Source organism: Synchiropus splendidus, chromosome 17 (assembly GCF_027744825.2).
Source record: "Synchiropus splendidus isolate RoL2022-P1 chromosome 17, RoL_Sspl_1.0, whole genome shotgun sequence".
NCBI classification, from domain to species: Eukaryota; Metazoa; Chordata; class Actinopteri; order Syngnathiformes; family Callionymidae; genus Synchiropus; species Synchiropus splendidus.
This window is the reverse complement of record NC_071350.1, coordinates 5,798,509-5,816,485: the sequence shown is the minus strand read 5'-3', so window position 1 is coordinate 5,816,485 and position 17,977 is coordinate 5,798,509. Positions and strand designations below refer to the sequence as shown.

Sequence of the window (17,977 nt, the reverse complement as noted above, 5' to 3'; positions counted from 1 at the left end):
AGCAGGAGCATGGGACGGGCTCTGTACTCAACTGCGGATTAGAAGGGTGGTTGGAGTCCTCAGTACAGCATACTCAGTACCAGAAAGATAGACACGCAGCATCTCATATCTCACATCACACAACTATGATGGTTTGTACTTGTGTTTCTATGTTATACTTGTGTGCCATATATATATATATATATATATATATATATATATACAGTGGTACCTTGGTTTTCGAGCGTCCCAGAATTCGAACAAATTGAAGTTCAAACAAAAATTTCGAGATTTTTTGCTTTGGATTTCGAGCGAAAATTCAGAACTCGAACGTCCCCGAAAAAAGCCCAAAAAAACGTAATGTGCCCAGCCTGATCATGCATCTGCATCTGTATGCAGACGTGTCCCGTTAGCTACATTTACTGACTGTTTTTTCTTCATATTGAGGTGTAAAACCTTTCCTGTCTCCACACTGGACCGTGGTAGAGTGTCACAGGGGAGGTGCTCGCTCTCCACACCTCCGAGGCTGGAGCTCACACTCCAGGGTTTGATGTCCTGTTGTGGGCTGGAGCTGGGACAGGGATGAGGCAGGTCTGGGACAGAGCGTGATTTGGTTTATGACTTTGTCACAGCCAAACTGCACAGAAGCGCACATTCAGAGCGGGACACGCACCGGGCACCTCTTCACTTCTGGAGAGACGTCACTCACTCGGCAACCCCTCCCACATGCAGCGGCCACACACATAGAGGAACAGCGCACCTGCAGCAGACACTCTACATTCACTCCTACAAAAGCCTATTTTAAGGCTTGGAACGCATTATTTCTTTTTCCATTCATTGTAATGGGAAAAATCGATTCAGATTTCAAACAAAGCGCTTCCAGAACGGCCATCTGGAACGGATGTCTGGAACGGATGTCATTTCATTGGTCCTTGTTTGCCCGACATGGCTGTTTAAGCTACAGTGTTTGGAGCGTGTGAAAGAAAGTAACGTCCAGAAATGATGCTAATTGAAATGTAATAAAACCCATGGTTAACAAATGAAAACCTGATGCAGATTGACTTGTACTCTTTTCCAGGTTTACATGCCAGGCTTCCTATCCAGTAACCTTTACTACAAGTATCTGAGTGACCTCATCAACTCTGTTCGGGCAGATGAGTTTGTCAGCTCCGCAGGCGGCCCAACTGATGCCGACCGTTCCAGTTCAAATGTCAGTGACGGCCCTCAGACGCAGGTGACCTGGACCCTCGGCTATGTCTTTGTCCACTGCAGCTCCAGTAAAAACTGTGTTTGTAATATCAAATTGTCGAAGTCAATCATATTGTGCAGAAGGAGTGTTTAGTAAAATAAAAAATAGACAAATCTCGTTTTTTGTAAATATTGGCTGGTGCCAAGGGTTCAGTAATAAAGATTTTGAAGAACTTTGCTGAGGCGACTCGACCCAGAATCTTTATGCCAGCAGCCATATGCTGGGTAAGTGATGTGTATGTTGTGTCTATGGTGATGTCCTGTAAAGGACTTTTAGGACTATACAGGACTGTCTCAGAAAATTAGAATATTGTGATAAAGTTCATTATTTTCTTTAATGCAATTAAAAAAAACAAAAATGCCATACATCATGGATTCATTACAAATCAACAGAAATATTGCAAGCCTTTTATTATTTTAATATTGCTGATTATGGCTTAGAGCTTGAGAAAACTCAAAAATCCTATCTCAAAAAATTAGAATCTTTCCTCAGATCAAGTAAAAAAAAAAGTATATCAGCAAAACAAAATCAAACATTTGAAAATCTCCATTAATGCACTCAGTACTTGGTTGGGAATCCTTTTGCCTGGATTACTGCATCAATGCGGCGTGGCATGGAGGCAATCAACCTGTAGCATTGCTGAGGTGTTATGGATGCCCAGGATGCTTCAATAGCGGCCTTTAGCTCAATTGCACTGTTGGGTCTGGTGTCTTTCAGCTTCTTCTTCACAATACTCCACAAATTCTCAATGGGGTTCAGGTCAGGGGAATTGGCAGGCCAATCCAGGACAGTAATGCCATGGTCAGTACACCAGTTACTGGTGGTTTTGGCACTGTGGGCAGGTGCCAGATCATGCTGGAAAATGAAATCATCATCGCCATAGAGCTTTTCAGCAGACGGAAGCATGTAGTGCTCTAAAATCTCTTGGTAAACACATTCATTTATTCTGGACTTGATGAAACACAGTGGACCAACACCAGCAGCTGAAATGGCTCCCCAAACCATCGCAGACTGTGGGAACTTCACACTGGATTTCAAGCAACTTGGATTTTGCTCCTCTCCAGCCTTTCTCCAGACTCTGGCGCCTTGACTTCCAAATGAAATGCAAAACTTGCTTTCGTCTGAAAAGAGGACTTTGGACCACTCTGCAACTGTTCAGTGCTTCTTTTCCATAGCCCAAGTCAGACGCTTCTTCCGTTGTTTTGAGTTCAGAAGTGGCTTGACCATGGGAATACGGCTATTGTAGCCCAATTCCCGGACATGTCTGTGAACAGTGGCTTTTGATACCTGGACTCTGGGCTCTTCTTCACAATGCTGTTAAGGCTGCGGTCATCTCTCTTGGTTGTGCAGCGTTTCCTGCCACATTTCCCCCTTCCAACAGACTTTTTATGAATGTGCTTTGAAACTGCACTCTGTGAACAGCCTGCTTTTTGACAAATTTCTTTTTGTGTCTTACCCTCCTGATGGAGGGTGTCAATGATGGTCCTCTGGACAGCAGTCAGATCAGTAGTCTTCCCCATACTTGTGATTTAGTTTACTGAACCAAGCTGAGTGTTTTTAAAGGCTCAGGAAACCCTTGCAGGTGTACTTTTTCTTGATATTCAAATTTTTTGAGATAGGATTTTTGAGTTTTCTCAAGCTCTCAGCCATAATCAGCAATATTAAAATAATAAAAGGCTTGCAATATTTCTGTTGATTTGTAATGAATCCATGATGTATGGCATTTTTGTTTTTTTTAATTGCATTAAAGAAAATAATGAACTTTATCACAATATTCTAATTTTCTGAGACAGTCCTGTATATGCATGCACCACCTGCTATTCTGCTAGTGTCTGTCTCGAGGATTTTAAGCTTAACACTTGTGTTATTAACTTTGTTTCAGCTTATCGAAATCAAATGACTTTCACACAGTTGTTTCCACAGCTGTGTCCACTTGTAGTATTTACACATCAGCAATACTGGTGCTGGCATCAGACGTTCGGACTCTGGACCCGGCTTTTAGAAGTAGTGACAAAAAAAATGAATCAATAAAATTCTCAATAAAATGTGAAACACGGACAACTCAGACTGGCTTCTGCAGCCTCACCCTGCTCAGTGTTCAGACACTGCACCAAGCTAGAAATGATAAAGTTCTCCACAGAAAATGGAGGTGAAAACACGGAGAGAGAAGGAATCAATGTGAATGGATATTGTGAGGGGAAAATGCACTTTGTAAAGCAGTGCTTAAGAACCAAAAAAGACTCTTGATACCATGCACCACTACTGTTTTCAGATATGTATGTGTAATGTTTTATTTGTGTTTCATTCAAATGTATATTTTATGCGTCTTTGTATTATTTTTTACGACACATTTGACGGTATTTGAGTTTTAGACATTTACCAGAGGGGGGCGGTATTTGCCAGAAATCTAGTCTTCTCATCTTTGCATTGACGGCGCACCTTCTGTCAGCATCCCTCGCCAGAGGTCGGCAGGGAAGGTCTTAAAAAAAAAGTATTGAGGTTTTTTTTTTTTTTGTCAAAAAAGTAACTCCTCTGTATGTGGGGACAAACGAAACAGATTGAAAAGTCATTGACTTGGACAGTAGTTGGGGGAGTACTGAGTATTATGTAGGTTTGTAAGGGATTATTATGTTCGTTTACAGTTGACATTTATCCCCTGAAACTTTTGCTACAACAGCTTCTTGAAACCATTCAGAATTGTTTCCCCATGGTTGAATTGAGACAAGTCAATTTCGTTCACGTGTCAAATGGACTGGTGTTTGATTTTGAAATGCCTTGCCGGAAGTGTTGTTAAGCTTGACTGGCTTTTGCTGTCAGACAGTGGGATGAACGAAGTGCACAGTTGAAGAGGCGAGCAGGAGGATGTTGATGTTGCTGAGTGGACCGACTCGCCCGGCTGCTCTCGACTGATCCAGCCTGACGGACGGGAGTGTGAGCGTCACTGAGCCCAGGCGGAGCCGCGGGTTGATATCTCCAGCACCCTTTCCACCTGCTGGTGTGGTCACGCGCCGCTGTCTTGATGCTGTGAGCGGACTTGTGCGACACCCGCGTGGCGCTGCTGCTGAAGTTGGAGACGTGAGCTCCAAATGCCTTCGCTGCTGAGACGGGAGAGAAAAGAGAAACCAGCGGAAGCAGCCGAATTCCGGGTCGACGTGGGTGTGGAACTGGGCTCCGTGGCCCAAGCCGCCAGCATGTTCAGCTGCGTGGGCTGCTTCTGGGTGCTGCTGTCCACGGCTCTGGTGGCCGTGTGTAGCTTCAGCTGCATGTCTCCTGCCTGGATCGTAGCGGACCAGTTGCGGAACCACCACCTCCATCATCATCATCAGCAGCAGCAGCATCGTCATCATGCCGGCAGTAAGGAGTCCATCAACTTCGGCTTGCTGTGGCACTGCTCCGAGTCCCTGGACCACATGTACCGGTGCTACACGTTTGGAGGAGCGGGGAAATTCACCGAGATCCCCTCCAGCTCCTGGCAGGTACGGACACACGCGCGCACTCTCTCGGCTCCTCAGCACCAACCACCAGCGACGGTGGAGTTTGGGTTAACTTGCATTGAAATTCAAGCACAACCAAGGATAACGTTTGGAAAACTAAACACACAACATGACGTCATGCTGTAATAAGTATAAAGCTCCTACCGTACATATGATGGAATGAGGAGCATGTTCGAATCCGTCCACATTTTTTGGGCTCTGCCATCTTTTGACTTTTTTATTTGTAAATTTGGTTTATTTTATATATTAACTACTATTTTAATTTTTTTTAAACTTTATATAATTAAATTTAGATATGTTACACTCTTATATATTTTCGTTTTTTCTGTACCATATATATATATATATATATATATATATATATATATATATATATATATATATATATATATATATATATATATATATTAGTGGTGGGTTTTATAAATATTATACAAATATTTGATATGAAAACTTGAATATAGCCACCATCGTGATTTATTGTGCTATTGTCAAACTAATGCAAAATGTTTTTGTTTAAATGCATGTATGGGTCTATCATTTGATTCTGTAATATACCAAATTCATTCAAATTGAAAAATGTGGCTTCTTGTGGTAAATATTCCTACCATTAAACTACCATTAAACTATGACTAATTGAGATTAATTAATCACAAATTCTATATATGTATTTTTTTTATCGAATCCCACCCCTAATGTGTGTGTGTATATATATATATATATATATATATATATATATATATATATATATATATATATATATGAAATAAGTAAAATACATTGAGAGCAACTGAAAGAAACATTTGTCCGAACCTGTTGAATATTAATGTGGTTCCTTTCATACTGAGGATTCAGGAATGAGTCTAGTTTACAGAGTCATGTCGAGGCGTCTTCTTCTGGAGCAAACTCAGTGTTAGGAGTCAAGACAACGCCGAGCTTATGCTATGAGGCTACAGGACAAAACCCTGTACGGGAAACGCTGGTGTGTGTTTGGCTCGCCTGCGCCCACATCCACAGTGAAAGCCTGCTGCAAGACAACTCTAGAGTTATAACTAATACATGAAAGATATTAGCATTTGAAAGGGAGATATTAATAAGTGCAGGCAAGACAGAGCACAGTGCCACCATGAGATCTGAGGGAAGACTGGAACTGCAGGGATTCTTCAGACGCAGACGTTGCAGCCGTGAAGGAGCTGTGCGCATGCTTTACTGCTGGTGATCTGAGGCTGAGTTTTCTGATGTGTAAATCAGGGAAACACTCCCTGCCAACTGATCTAATGGGCCACGCGTCAGAGACAAGCCTGGGTATCGTCATTTTGAAAGAAGCGTTTGTTGAAGAAAGACTTAAGGGAAGCAGCGGAGGAAAGCTTCAGGTTCATCTGGAGTCACTTCTACTTGAATGGATTCATTTCAGTTTGGAAATGCATTTTGCATTGGAGCCTCAAAGCCAGAATGGCATGCACCAAATAGAAACAAAGAAATCCTTCTTTGTGGTATGGAGGCAGAGACACTTACCCGGGCACCTTGAATTTTCAGGAGTTGTTGTTGCACAAGTCTGGTGTCTTTGCATCCTACCTTCTTTTTCCCACTGAAATGGCTGTCACATTGTGTGTCCATAGATGTGTCTGATGGATCATGCACAGTACTGGCTTGGTACCAGTATGTATGATGGAAGGTATTTGTGGCAAGGACAAAAATATAATTTCTACACACGTGGACAGGAGACCTAAGAAGTTAAATATTAATTTGCATAATTAATAAGCGTGCTAGTGAATAAACATACTTAAAGTATCGATTCAGAGTGTGCCGTCGAGGGATAGGCGATAACTTCACACGATTTACCGCCAAACTCCAGCTCCACAGCGTTTGACAGCCGACACCGGCATGTGACAGTTGTGGAGAATGTGGTGGACCTTGGTTCACGATCATAGTTTTAAACTTATTTTTACTACAGGGAACCTTTGATAATGACGCTGTTCGACTCTTCGTTCGAGTCTCTGGATCTGGGTTTATTTTATTAGACGGACTTTTTTGTCCATATCGCCCAACGCTCCCGTCAAGTACGGCACATGTGAGTCATGTATTGACATTTCCTTACACCCGGACTCAAGAGTGCGAGCAGCTTGTGTGTGAGTGTGTGCGTGTTCAGCTGGTACAGATGCTGCCTGCTCTGTGGTGAGCAGGAGGCTGCTGAAGCGGCTCCTCCCTGCAGAGCGACACATTACCTCAGTGATAAACCTGAGCGCACTAACTGCTCCTGCTGCCATTAATAAAGGTGAGGGAGCCATTGAGTGTTCGCCGTTGCCACTTTATGACTCCATCTCTACGCATGGATGTGCTGATCGCTCTCCTTGTGCTCTCACACGAGCATGAACATGCATGAGTATGCTTGAACTGGCACAGATGGTGTGTGCTGTGGATAGAGGATGGAAATTCAGCACTAGAATCCAGAGATGCCAGATGCCAGGTGTACTTTTCCCACCTGCACTCGACGGATGTGACAGAAATTGAAACACCTATAGAGCTTTTGTGCAGGTTTGTGCAGGAGACGCCGACTGCATATCTGAATGCTGATTCCACGTCAAGGTCATGGCGTGGTCTGAATGAGCCGGACGCCAGCAACACTGACAGAACTGCATGAGAGACTGTGTAAAAGTGGCATTGGCCCATACTGTAACCCTCAAACAGCTCAGACAGAACAAGCAGCAGTGGTTCTCGCCACGTGCCAGGAAGACACAGCATACAGATACAGGCCTTTACTGGTGGTGTGAGGAACACTGATGGTGCACACAGCGAGCAAGTCATTTCACCTCTCTGTGGGTGAGAACTACTTCTAAATCTAATAGTGACTCAATAAGAAGTAGTTGTTATTTCTCTCACTGGCTGCTTATGTGTTCATTTATGGCGATCAACTACATATTGATTGATGCTTCTGAGACTCAGGGTAACAGACCAAAGGCAGTCAATATATTATTCATTGTGAATGTGAATTGTGAATGTATGACTACAGTAAAATATATTATTTGCATAGCAATTATTATTATTATTATTATTATTATTATTATTATTATTATTATTATTATTATTATTATTATTATTAGTATTAGTATTCTCAGTCCTCATAGACTTAGTTTTTTGTTTTCATTTATGGGGGATTTTCTTTTATTATTAAAGTTCCATTTAATGTTCCATTTAATAGTGAAAAAACAGTTTGCCAGCTGCACTCATTCTATAATATTAATATAATAATATTAGCATTCCAGTGGTATCAGAACCAGAAGCTTCAATTACTGACTTGTTTTCATTTGGTGGTGTCTTTATAATAAACTAATATTATAAATAAATATATATATATTGATGACAAAAACAGTGTCAGAGTAAAAGTATTATTTTAGATTTCTGGAAATGAGTTCAAGTGTGTCTCATTCATATTGTTTATAGTTCAATGTAAAACCTTTTTGCACATTAACATTGCATTATTTCAAGTCATAATAAAAGATGAAGAAAATATCGTTTCTGTTCTACTGCACTAGTTGGCAGTTGGCCTGCCTCCTCTGCTAATGCTAGCAGGGACCCTCAGTGGGGAGTAAGCAGTTTGTGTTATGAACGATGTTCCGAGCGCTGCTGCTTCACTCTAGAGAACCGCTGGCCTGATTGCACGGGAAACAATGGCTGACCTGATTCTGTTCAGTTCTTCGTGATGAAAGTTCACCACAAGTGATGGCTGTGTCACAGTGATGCGACGCGTTAATCCACCGAAGGCACTAATGCTTTTCTGTGTTGCAAGTGTGATCTGAAGTGTCAGCGAGATGAAGTGTCTCCTGAACATATTCTGAAGAGTGACCGAACGTTCGTCCGTAGCCGAGTTGTTAACCTGCAAAAATAGCAAACATGGCACCATGGCACAGGTCAGTGACAGATGGATCGCACAGGGATAACTTTGTTGTACAGACATGTTTTTAGTAGGGCTGGGATGCGATAAAAAAAAAAAAAAATCTAATTAATTAGAGAATTTGTGATCAGTTAATCTCAATTAATCGCAGTTTAATCGTATAAGAATATTTGCCACAAGACGCTACATTTTTAAATTTGAATGAATTTGGTATATTACTGAATCAAATGATGGAGCCATACATACATTTAAACCACAAGATGTTGTTTATTTTGCATCAGTTGGACAACAGCACAATAAATCAGGATGGTGGCTACATTCAAGTTTTTATAGCACCTTATTTAAACTAAAGCTCTTTTAATGTCTTGAAAATATTTGTATAAGAATTTCAATTTGATAAGAATCTCAAGTCCATTCAGAGTAGTGGAAACCCTGGCCATTGTGTAGTGAAAAACATCCCTGAACAAAAGCAAACAGAACATCTGTTTGCTTTTGTTCAGGGATGTTTTTGTTGTTGTTATCATCCTAGCTGCCACGTGTCTTGTGCATCAGTGTGATCAGTGGACCAGGAACTCTTGCACTTACAAAGGTTCCCTGTTGTCTGGAGAGCAAACTGTTCAATTAAATTAAATTAAATTAAATTAAATTAAATGAATGGATGCACATGGTTCTTTCACACTGACAGTTAAGAGGTGATATTGCATCTTCCACTGATCAACACTGTTGATTCAACCAATCATGAGTCATCGTTCGTCCGTCCCTTTTAAGGGACCACATTAGTAATGACTAATATGAGGTGCTGTCATTTCAAAGGGCAGGGCAGAAGAATTACACATAACATACATTATATGCATTACATATATATATATGCATCATCTCAAACCTTCTCACTGTAAACCATAAATATAAGTGGCACATGTCTTTGTACCAGAACATTGGATAAAGCATGTTGATTGTCAATCATTTGTTTATTATTATTTGTTTATTATTTATCTGTTTATACAATGTGACAATGTGAGACTAATAAAGGGCAACTCCGGGGGCCCATCCTGGCATTTGAACTTTGTTTAGAACGGAGAAGGTAAAGTCACACACAGTGCCCGTCATGATGATAACATGGCAGCGGCTGAAGATACAGCTCTGCTACAGCGAGGTCGCTCCGTGATCAGAGACCAGTTAACCCACGTATACTTGGGCTCACCATACAGTTGTGGTTCACTATTTGTCGTGGACTTGAATGAATGGACGGATGTGTACAAGTGTTGACAAGAGGTTTGATGAGAATTGTGATTGGCCGATTTCAGCGTGACTGGTGAATACTGATCACTACCTGTCACTGCCGATCACAACAATTGGTGGTTGTGATGCGTCTGCTCCTCCGTGCTCACTAAGCAGCGGCATGTCTGCTGTGTGACATTTAGAGTGCCAGCACTTGACGGAGCACGGGGAGTTTTCCGGGCTCATGAAAGTCAGACCGCTGGTTCCTCAGCAGCAGGCTGTTAGCGCAGCTGACGCTTAGCAACACCCGCCGGTCAGCGTGACATTCGGATTGATAAGAAATAACCATTCATTTCACGGAGCCAGATGAGCAGCCTTTCTCAGATGTCGTTTTTGCGGAGACAGAAATGACTGACTCCTTTCGCCATTTTGGAGTCGGGTGCAGCGTTCATCAGCCACGTCAATCTGAAACTTTTGAAAACGTCCGGAGTGGAAACTGTCTCAGAGTCCCGCTACACGTGGCCAGTATGTCAATATTTCACAGACATAGCAAAGTCTCAAGAGATTCACCAAACTGCGACGTCTCACATCGAATTAAATGTTTTTCAGTTTGTTCTTTTGACAGAATAGTTGCTGCATGCTGCAAGGTTTTTTGCAGGGTTTTTTGCCTTCTTGAAGAGTATAGAAACGTGTCTGAAATAAATTGATTTTATTTCACGTTTTTCACATCATGTACACAGAAGGTCTCATCATTTTGATGACAAATTCATGCTCAATCCATGTGATTGGAATTGTGATCTGCAGCAAAAACCCTGATCGGAGATACAAATCTTATCATCCTGGCTCTGACTTCCAACAAGTGTTTGAGTCTCTCCTCAGTCTTGACTGCAGTTTCCTTCATGTTTTTATAGTTTTCACATGAGTGTTGTTTGTTGCCATCAGGTTGTGAATGTATTTCTTCAATTTGTTGATTGCTTTTTGCTGATCTTTTTTTCCAGGTTAGGTCTCCACTGACTGTCCTGTATTTTATTTAATTTTTTTCCCCTGGCAATTTCCTCTCATCGTCTTTTTGCTGACTCTTCCATTTTGACAATTGCCCTTGGATGACTTTGGACTTCCTTGCACAGTGTAACCATCCTTTCCTTCATTACCGTCACATCCTCTTTTTGTTTTTGTTTATTTTCTTATCAAATCAGTTCCTCAAAACTGTATTTCCTCACTCATAAATGTCATCATGACATCTGACTCCTCTGCATTGCCCTCAGTGCTTTCTTTCTGTTCCTGTCCTGCAGGGTAGCCAATGTTTTTTGGAATAAGTTAGATGATGTACATGTTTTTCAGTGTGTGTGTGTGTGTGAGAGAGAGAGTCTGTTGACATGAGTGTAAGTGTGCCAACAGAATGATGGGGTCCAAGAGGTCTGCTGTGTACAGCTAAGAAATTGGTAGCGCAGAGCAGCGGCCGTCCAGATGATGGATAGAGCAGCCAGGGACTGCTTTATACACACAACAAAGAGGAACGTGTTGATATGCATTTTTGAGGAACCCAGTCATTGTGAGGACAAATTGAATGATATATCGTCTCAATCCCTGGAGGTTTGATGAGAATGATATTTTCTGGTTGCTGTCTTTTTCCTATAGTCAGTGAAACCGACCTCAAGTACCTTCAACATCAGCAGATCAGATGGATACAGTCGGGTGTCTGTCTGCTGATAACAACATGAGTTCACCATTCGATAGAGCGCCAGACTTAGTCATCCTGATTATTATTACTGCATGAAGTTTGGCAATGAAACATTCTCCTGGTCTTCTCTTAAATACCCAGCACCCAGCTCAAAATAAAACAGTTGGTAGTTGTTGCCTGTCAGGCGCAGTACAGTGACTTTGGGCTGGGCGATTGCTTTGAAATATCTTAAGCCCAGTCTGATTCTGCCAGAAAGGGCTGCTTCAATACCAAGGTGATGCTGCTTCTATGGGTGGCTATGGTCTGATTTCCTCTGTCCTGGATCTAGATGTCCATCAGAATCTGTCACTGAAGTGAAGACTTGCTTTTGCCATGTACTGAAGCATCAAATTCTTTTGAGTGAATAAAAACTGTGACCTTTATACCTTTATGGTCATAACATGAATGAGAACAAACATCAATTGAGGGAGGAAGAAAACATCTCGACACATATATTGCTCCTCAAGTCAGTGTCTCCGTCGGGAGTTTGTGTCACTACCGTGAGGCGAAACCTGACAAGTTTGACCATGTTTAAATGCATTGTTCAATTTGCTTAATTTTCTTTTGGGCAAAAGCCCCACAGCCAAGAACAAAGTTCCGATGTGACCAAAGTCAGAACATTTTTATCACTAGGTTTGCTGCTCTCAGTTCTGATCTGCAGAAGAGATGATGACGTCCAGCATACATCCATGCACGTGCATCTCTCAGTTCTCACCCTGTTTGCTGCAGTCATTTACAGGACAGTAAATTACTAGTAAATATCAAATGATTCTCCAACACCGTGTATCAGGGAAGAACAGGTTTGTGTGTTGTGGTCACGCCATGACGCAAAATGTTGACAGACTTGAAGATGCTCAGGACGGAGGCTTTATCGATACTGCTTTGATCTGGAAAGTAGGACCTAGAGGTAAAGTGGTGTGTGGAAACATAAGCACTTAAAAACACTTAAAAAAAACTATATTTGTTGAAGTAGAAAGGACCAAACAAAAGCAACGCTCATATCTAAGGTCAGGAGAGTCTGCGTTCCTGTGCTGTGTTTAACATGGATGAGTGTAACTTGCTGATGAAATGAAGCGGAGTGGAGGCTCTCCAAGCTGCCACAGTACAGTGTGCATGAATTATGAAAGCTGCACTCCAGAGCAGCCGTAGAGAGGATCATACATAAATGCAAAAGTAAACCGGGTTGTGAGAGTTTTTGAGGTTGTGAGCCAGATGAGAGGATAGATCTAGCACACACCACGCCTTTCTGGATAGTTATTAATCTGCACCATAAATGAGATGATGTCGAGGCTTTTAACTAGCCATTTCATTTCTACCAGCTAGTAGAAGATGAAAGTGAATTTGGTGACACTACCCTTCTGACTTTTAGATGTTGTGGGATATCTACAGGGAAGGAGACTTGTGTGATTCTGTATTCTGATGCTGCGTCAATTGGGATTTAATGCTTCATTAGATATGTGTATTTGACCCATACGTCCAGAATCATATTGTGTGATCACTCTGTGAGTTTGTGTTCACTCCCATAGGTATACTTTTGGATTTTTGCATCATATTCAAGGTCTAAACAAACGTAATAATAGTATTTAAACCCCTCTGTCTGGACTGAGTGCAGACCTCTGCTAAGCCACTTATGTCACATGACTTCATAAACCACAACATAGGGTCAAATCTATGAAACTGCTGCCATGACCCAAGAAATGTGTTGTCATAGTGCTGATACACACTTTTTTTTTCTGGAGCATGGGTTTAGTGCTGTCCATGGTCCTGACCCTGAAGTCCCTGTTGTCACTTCATGCACTTCATACTGAACACAGACAGCGATTTGTTCAACAAGTTAGTTGTTCAACTGACTGTAGAAGGTCTCAGTAGTTATTGGCATTGACAGATGTGGTGCAGAAGGTCTTCAAGCCTGTCAGGTGAACAGACATATCCAGTACTGCATGTACATCATATTGCATCAAATAAACATGAAACATTACTCTTGCTTGCAACTAATCTTGAACGTTGCAGCAGGTGTGTAGTTCATGTATAGACTGGCTGCACGATTACCTCTGATAAATGACAGTGCAGCAACCATCCAGCTGGACCAGGTGGAGGGGATTCATCTGCTGGCTGGCCTGAATACGTCTTGTGATTTCTAAATTAGTGCTGGTCTATTATAGAGAAACTCGGCTGCTGCAATTTTCCTGCGCAGAAAGATAAGAAGAAAAGAGCAAAATCCCTTTTAGGAGCAGTGTTTTGAAAATGCAGCCTGTTTGGGCTGTACTTTTGTTTTTGCTCACCTGCAGACGGACTTCTCAGAGCTGCATGAAAACGTGCTGGATTACATGAGCATTGTGCTCTAAGGCTTTTTCAGCTCATTATTTCAACTCGACAACAAAAGAGTGGAGCGTCTTTTTCACTCGCTCAGTGCTCCACTGTAACTAGGCACGCTCCCTTCGGCTCTCTACTACTTTCATAACATCTCTGAGTGTTGATGATGAATGTGAAATGATCGATTTCTGAGACATGCTTGCTTACCCAACCTACTTTTACTTACAATTTGACCATTTTCTCTTGTTAGCGTCAGTGTTGAAAGTTGAGGACTAAACAAAACAGGCCTGCTTTCTTTAGAAAAAGACCTTTGAGGCGGAGGTGCTGAGGCTCAGAAGTATCAGTTGCTCTATAATTCAATTACAGCATCTATTGTGAGAGAGGAGAAAGCAGAACTTAGCCTGGAGCGTCCACAGCCTGGGATGAGAGCTGAATAAACCGGCGAGCAACTCTGTGGATCTCATTATTAAACTGTAGCGAGTCTGCCACGCCAGCCATTTGATCCTCTCATCTGATATGCTCCACATTTGTGATCTATAATGAAGGAGGGGGAAGAAGGAGAATTTTATAATCCATCTCAGCCATGAAGGAGCGCGAGTTTGAGTTAAAGTGCGGGGTGTGACAGGAAACAAAATACCCAAAACATATGAATCATATACACGGCTTGATTGAGTTTAGTTTACAATCTGAACTAGAAACTAGCAGCAAGTTAAATGTTGGCGTTTTTGTTCAGGTCAACTTACCTGTTGCCTATTTATAGTGCTGTCATTTGAAAGTCTTCCTGACAGAGTCGGTGTGTCTGTTGCATGTGCAACGTGTTATGTAATTTGCAAATAACTGGGATTCACATTAGAATCCTGTGACATCCAGAAAAGAGCCATCTGCAAACTGTAAAGATTTTATGTTGCTCTCATCTTCGCCTGCTGCTGTGTCAAAGCATAATTCAATACATCCTCCTGTACTGTTCTGTCTCATTCTTCAACATGTTGTCCTTAAAAAATATGGCCAAACTCACTTGCATAACCACCACAGCTTCCAGAATACTTGGTCTTCCTACACCAAACCTCACAGATTTAAACAACAGAGCCACTGCACGTATTGCAACCCCAATTGCACAGGACATTACACATCCACTAAACACGTAATGGCCTTTAACAGAAGGCCTCACTGAACAGATCAGGGCTTGGTAACACTGTCATTTGTCCTTTAATGTTGTTGTATGTCAACTGGAGACAATGCTGTGGAAAAGAATTTCCCCAAGGGGACAATAAAGTGTAAGGCCCAAACCCATTTTTTACCATTAGCACTAGCACTTTTTGGATGTTCGGATGTCGCTAAGAATTGAGACAGCACGTTACGCTGTACTTAAGTCATGTGTAAAGACAACATAAGTGTCATTGGCTGCCGTGGTGTGTTTTGTTTACTGTATATGGAGTGTTGGAGACGTATTGGAAACGCCAGCTCCAGCATTTTTGTAGCCTCTTGCATCAGCGCTGATCATCCCACTTCAATTGGTGAACCAACGGGAAGAAGTGGGCGGAGCCGAAGCAGACTTCACCGCTATTTTGCTGTCGTACATCTGCTACAGTTATGTCGACCCCATTTGATAACAAAGAATAACAACATACTCATTGACATTGTTATTAGTTTTGACGTATTATTTTGTCCGACACAATAATACAAGAAAACTTGATGTTCAGTTTCATTTCAGTTTTTGTTGAAACTACAAAAGACTGACCCACCGCCCCGGCGAAGTGTTCGTATAAGTTGGAAGCTTTAGTGTTTAGTACTAGTGTTCAGTACTGCAGACACGTTGGCTCGCACCGTTGTACTAAACAAGGTGTTCTGTGAGCTAAGCTACATCATGAAGTGCCGTCATCGGTGGATGAGTTCTGTGCAGCTCATCTCAGCGGAGTGAAAGCGGAGGTGCCAAATGCTGCGGGACACTCCGGGGTAGTAGTTCGCTCCTCATCTGAAAATGCAAAGCTGAAGCGACAGACTTATTAAGTGGACTTTGTCAGCTGTCTGCCTTTTTTAGCAACAAAATCATTCCTCATATCGCTCTCACAAACTGACATGGTAGTGTTGTTTACTTTTCTCATTGGACTCTGTGACTGAACATGAAGCACATACAACAGCACTGTAGAACCTTGGTATTGTTGTAAATAATATAGTAATAGGGAAATTTTATTTGATTTGGTTTCATGTTTTTCCACAAAAATCACGATTTTCATTGAAAAAAATCAATTTATTGACCAGCCCTAGGTAGGTAGATAGGTACTTGCTGCTGCATTTGTGACGTGTTCAATAGTAGCGTTTTCTTTTTGTACACTTGAAGGGTTTTTGTTGAAGAAGGGAGCGTTTCGTTCCTCTGTTTGAGTGTGAAATTTAACTGTAAGTCTAACTGGACTGATGTCACAACAATAAACTTGTTTCCATGCACATAATATTGTACTGCATGATCTGATTTTCACCCTTAAGATGATGGTTCTTATTACAGTATAATGATGAACTTACAGTATCACACTATGTCGCAATGTATCGTATCACCACTCCTGTATCAGGATACGTATCATATCACAAGATACCTGCAAATACACAGCCCTACTTTCTGTAGTAGCAAGTGTCTTTTCTTTTATTGAGTACAAATTGTTTTGGACTGCACAAAATGCTACTTCACTGCAAACCAATTCTGAACATTTTCTTGCGGTGCGAAAAAATAAAAGCTCCCACCAACACATGAAGTTCAATATTTGAGACAAACATTTATTTTCAAACCCAAATCAAACAAGAAGGAGAACATGGCAAAAGTATATCAAGGTCTCGCTGCTGGATGCTAATCTGCATCAGCCTCTCGATGATAAATGAGACTAAAGTGTCGCAGTTCAGTATCACTCCTCTGAAGTTGTGGATGCTGGACTCACACCATCAGTGTGGTCCTGGGTGATTCTGGGGTGTAGAACTGTGGTGGGATTTGTAGGATGATGGTTGTTTAATCCAGATCCAGCTGTTTTCATCTGCTGTGTCTGAGCAGAAGTGTCTGTACGTCTCAAGCTCGCAAACACTGAAACAATTCAGCCCCAAAATTTTACTGACAGAAGGTGTACTACAATTTTAAGTTTTACTGACATGACACTGTCCACCCTAATTCTCAAATACTGATGCAACGATATCATTTTTTTCCAAAATAAGTAGTGTACAAGTACTTGCATTTGAGTACTCATTGATACGGATTACGAATACTTACACATAACGTTATGTAAGTTATGAGTTTTTTTTTCCCATGAACATAATTTCTCTGTATAATTTTCTTGCATTGGGTGACGGACATTCAAAAAGTACGCGCTGCGATCGGTTTCATAGTACAGGTGGCCACTCTATCAGAGCGATACTGAATACCAGTATCTGCATCAGTGCATCCCCAGTAAAAAAAGATGGAATAAGGAGACAAATACTGTAAAAAAAGGTAACATTTGGAAGCTTAAAGTTGTAATGTAAGAGGTTCTGGCTCTTCTTAAAAGTCTGACTGACTGTGTTATGGAGGAAATAATATGATCCGCTTCCTTCTGAATGTCAGAGCCAGACTGCAGTTTGTCCTTGAAGACATTCTGTCTCCTGCCAGAGGGACTGATCTTTGCAATTTTTCTCCTCATATTTGAAGGGCCAAATGTTTTGACTCAACCTTAGTGATGGTCATTTAGGAAAGCTCATCAAATTAAGTTTCACTTGGAGGAGCTGTATGAAGTGGATGAGGCAGAGCTGTGTCCTGTGGTGGCTCTGATCTATGAGAAACTTCAGGTTAGCGAAGAATGGACAGGATGTCTGAACCTTTTGCTGTGTCTGACAAACAGCCAGATCTCGCGCAGGTCCGTCCAGCCCCACATCCTCGCGACACATTGGATTTATTGGAGAACCTGCTGTGTTTTTGTCTCACCTTTTGTCCTCAACAAAGGCAGCCAGCAGATCGTAAAATGGTGAGGTTATTTCTGTCAAGGGCTGATGCTGAGCACGAGTGCGCCACTCCTTCACTGGCTGGTGTTTCTGAACACCTCAATCCCTTTATTTTCTCCCTTTTGCGCCGAAACATTCAGCTGATCATTTTAGATGAGGAA

The 17,977-nt window shown here is 41.7% G+C and overlaps 2 protein-coding genes across 3 annotated transcripts in view; one reads left to right on the top strand and one right to left on the bottom strand.

Moving 5' to 3' along the window:
* Positions 1-4,046: 4,046 nt before the first annotated feature.
* Positions 4,047-17,977, top strand: part of LOC128747959 (LHFPL tetraspan subfamily member 7 protein) — a 54,057-nt gene continuing 40,126 nt past the window's right edge. Inside the window, exon 1 of the mRNA XM_053846247.1 lies at positions 4,047-4,704. Within this exon, the coding sequence (XP_053702222.1) occupies positions 4,315-4,704 (390 nt within the window). The 5' untranslated portion in view covers positions 4,047-4,314. The remainder of the gene's footprint in view (positions 4,705-17,977) is intronic.
* The window catches only part of LOC128747958 (spermatogenesis-associated protein 22), a 47,893-nt gene continuing 43,635 nt past the window's right edge, over positions 13,720-17,977 (bottom strand). Inside the window, exon 9 of one of the 2 annotated variants that reach the window (XM_053846243.1) lies at positions 13,720-13,738. The gene's annotated coding sequence lies outside the window, so the exon portion shown is untranslated. Of the gene's footprint in view, positions 13,739-14,342; positions 14,400-17,977 lie in introns of those variants that run through there. The other variant, XM_053846245.1, reaches the window with a different exon arrangement.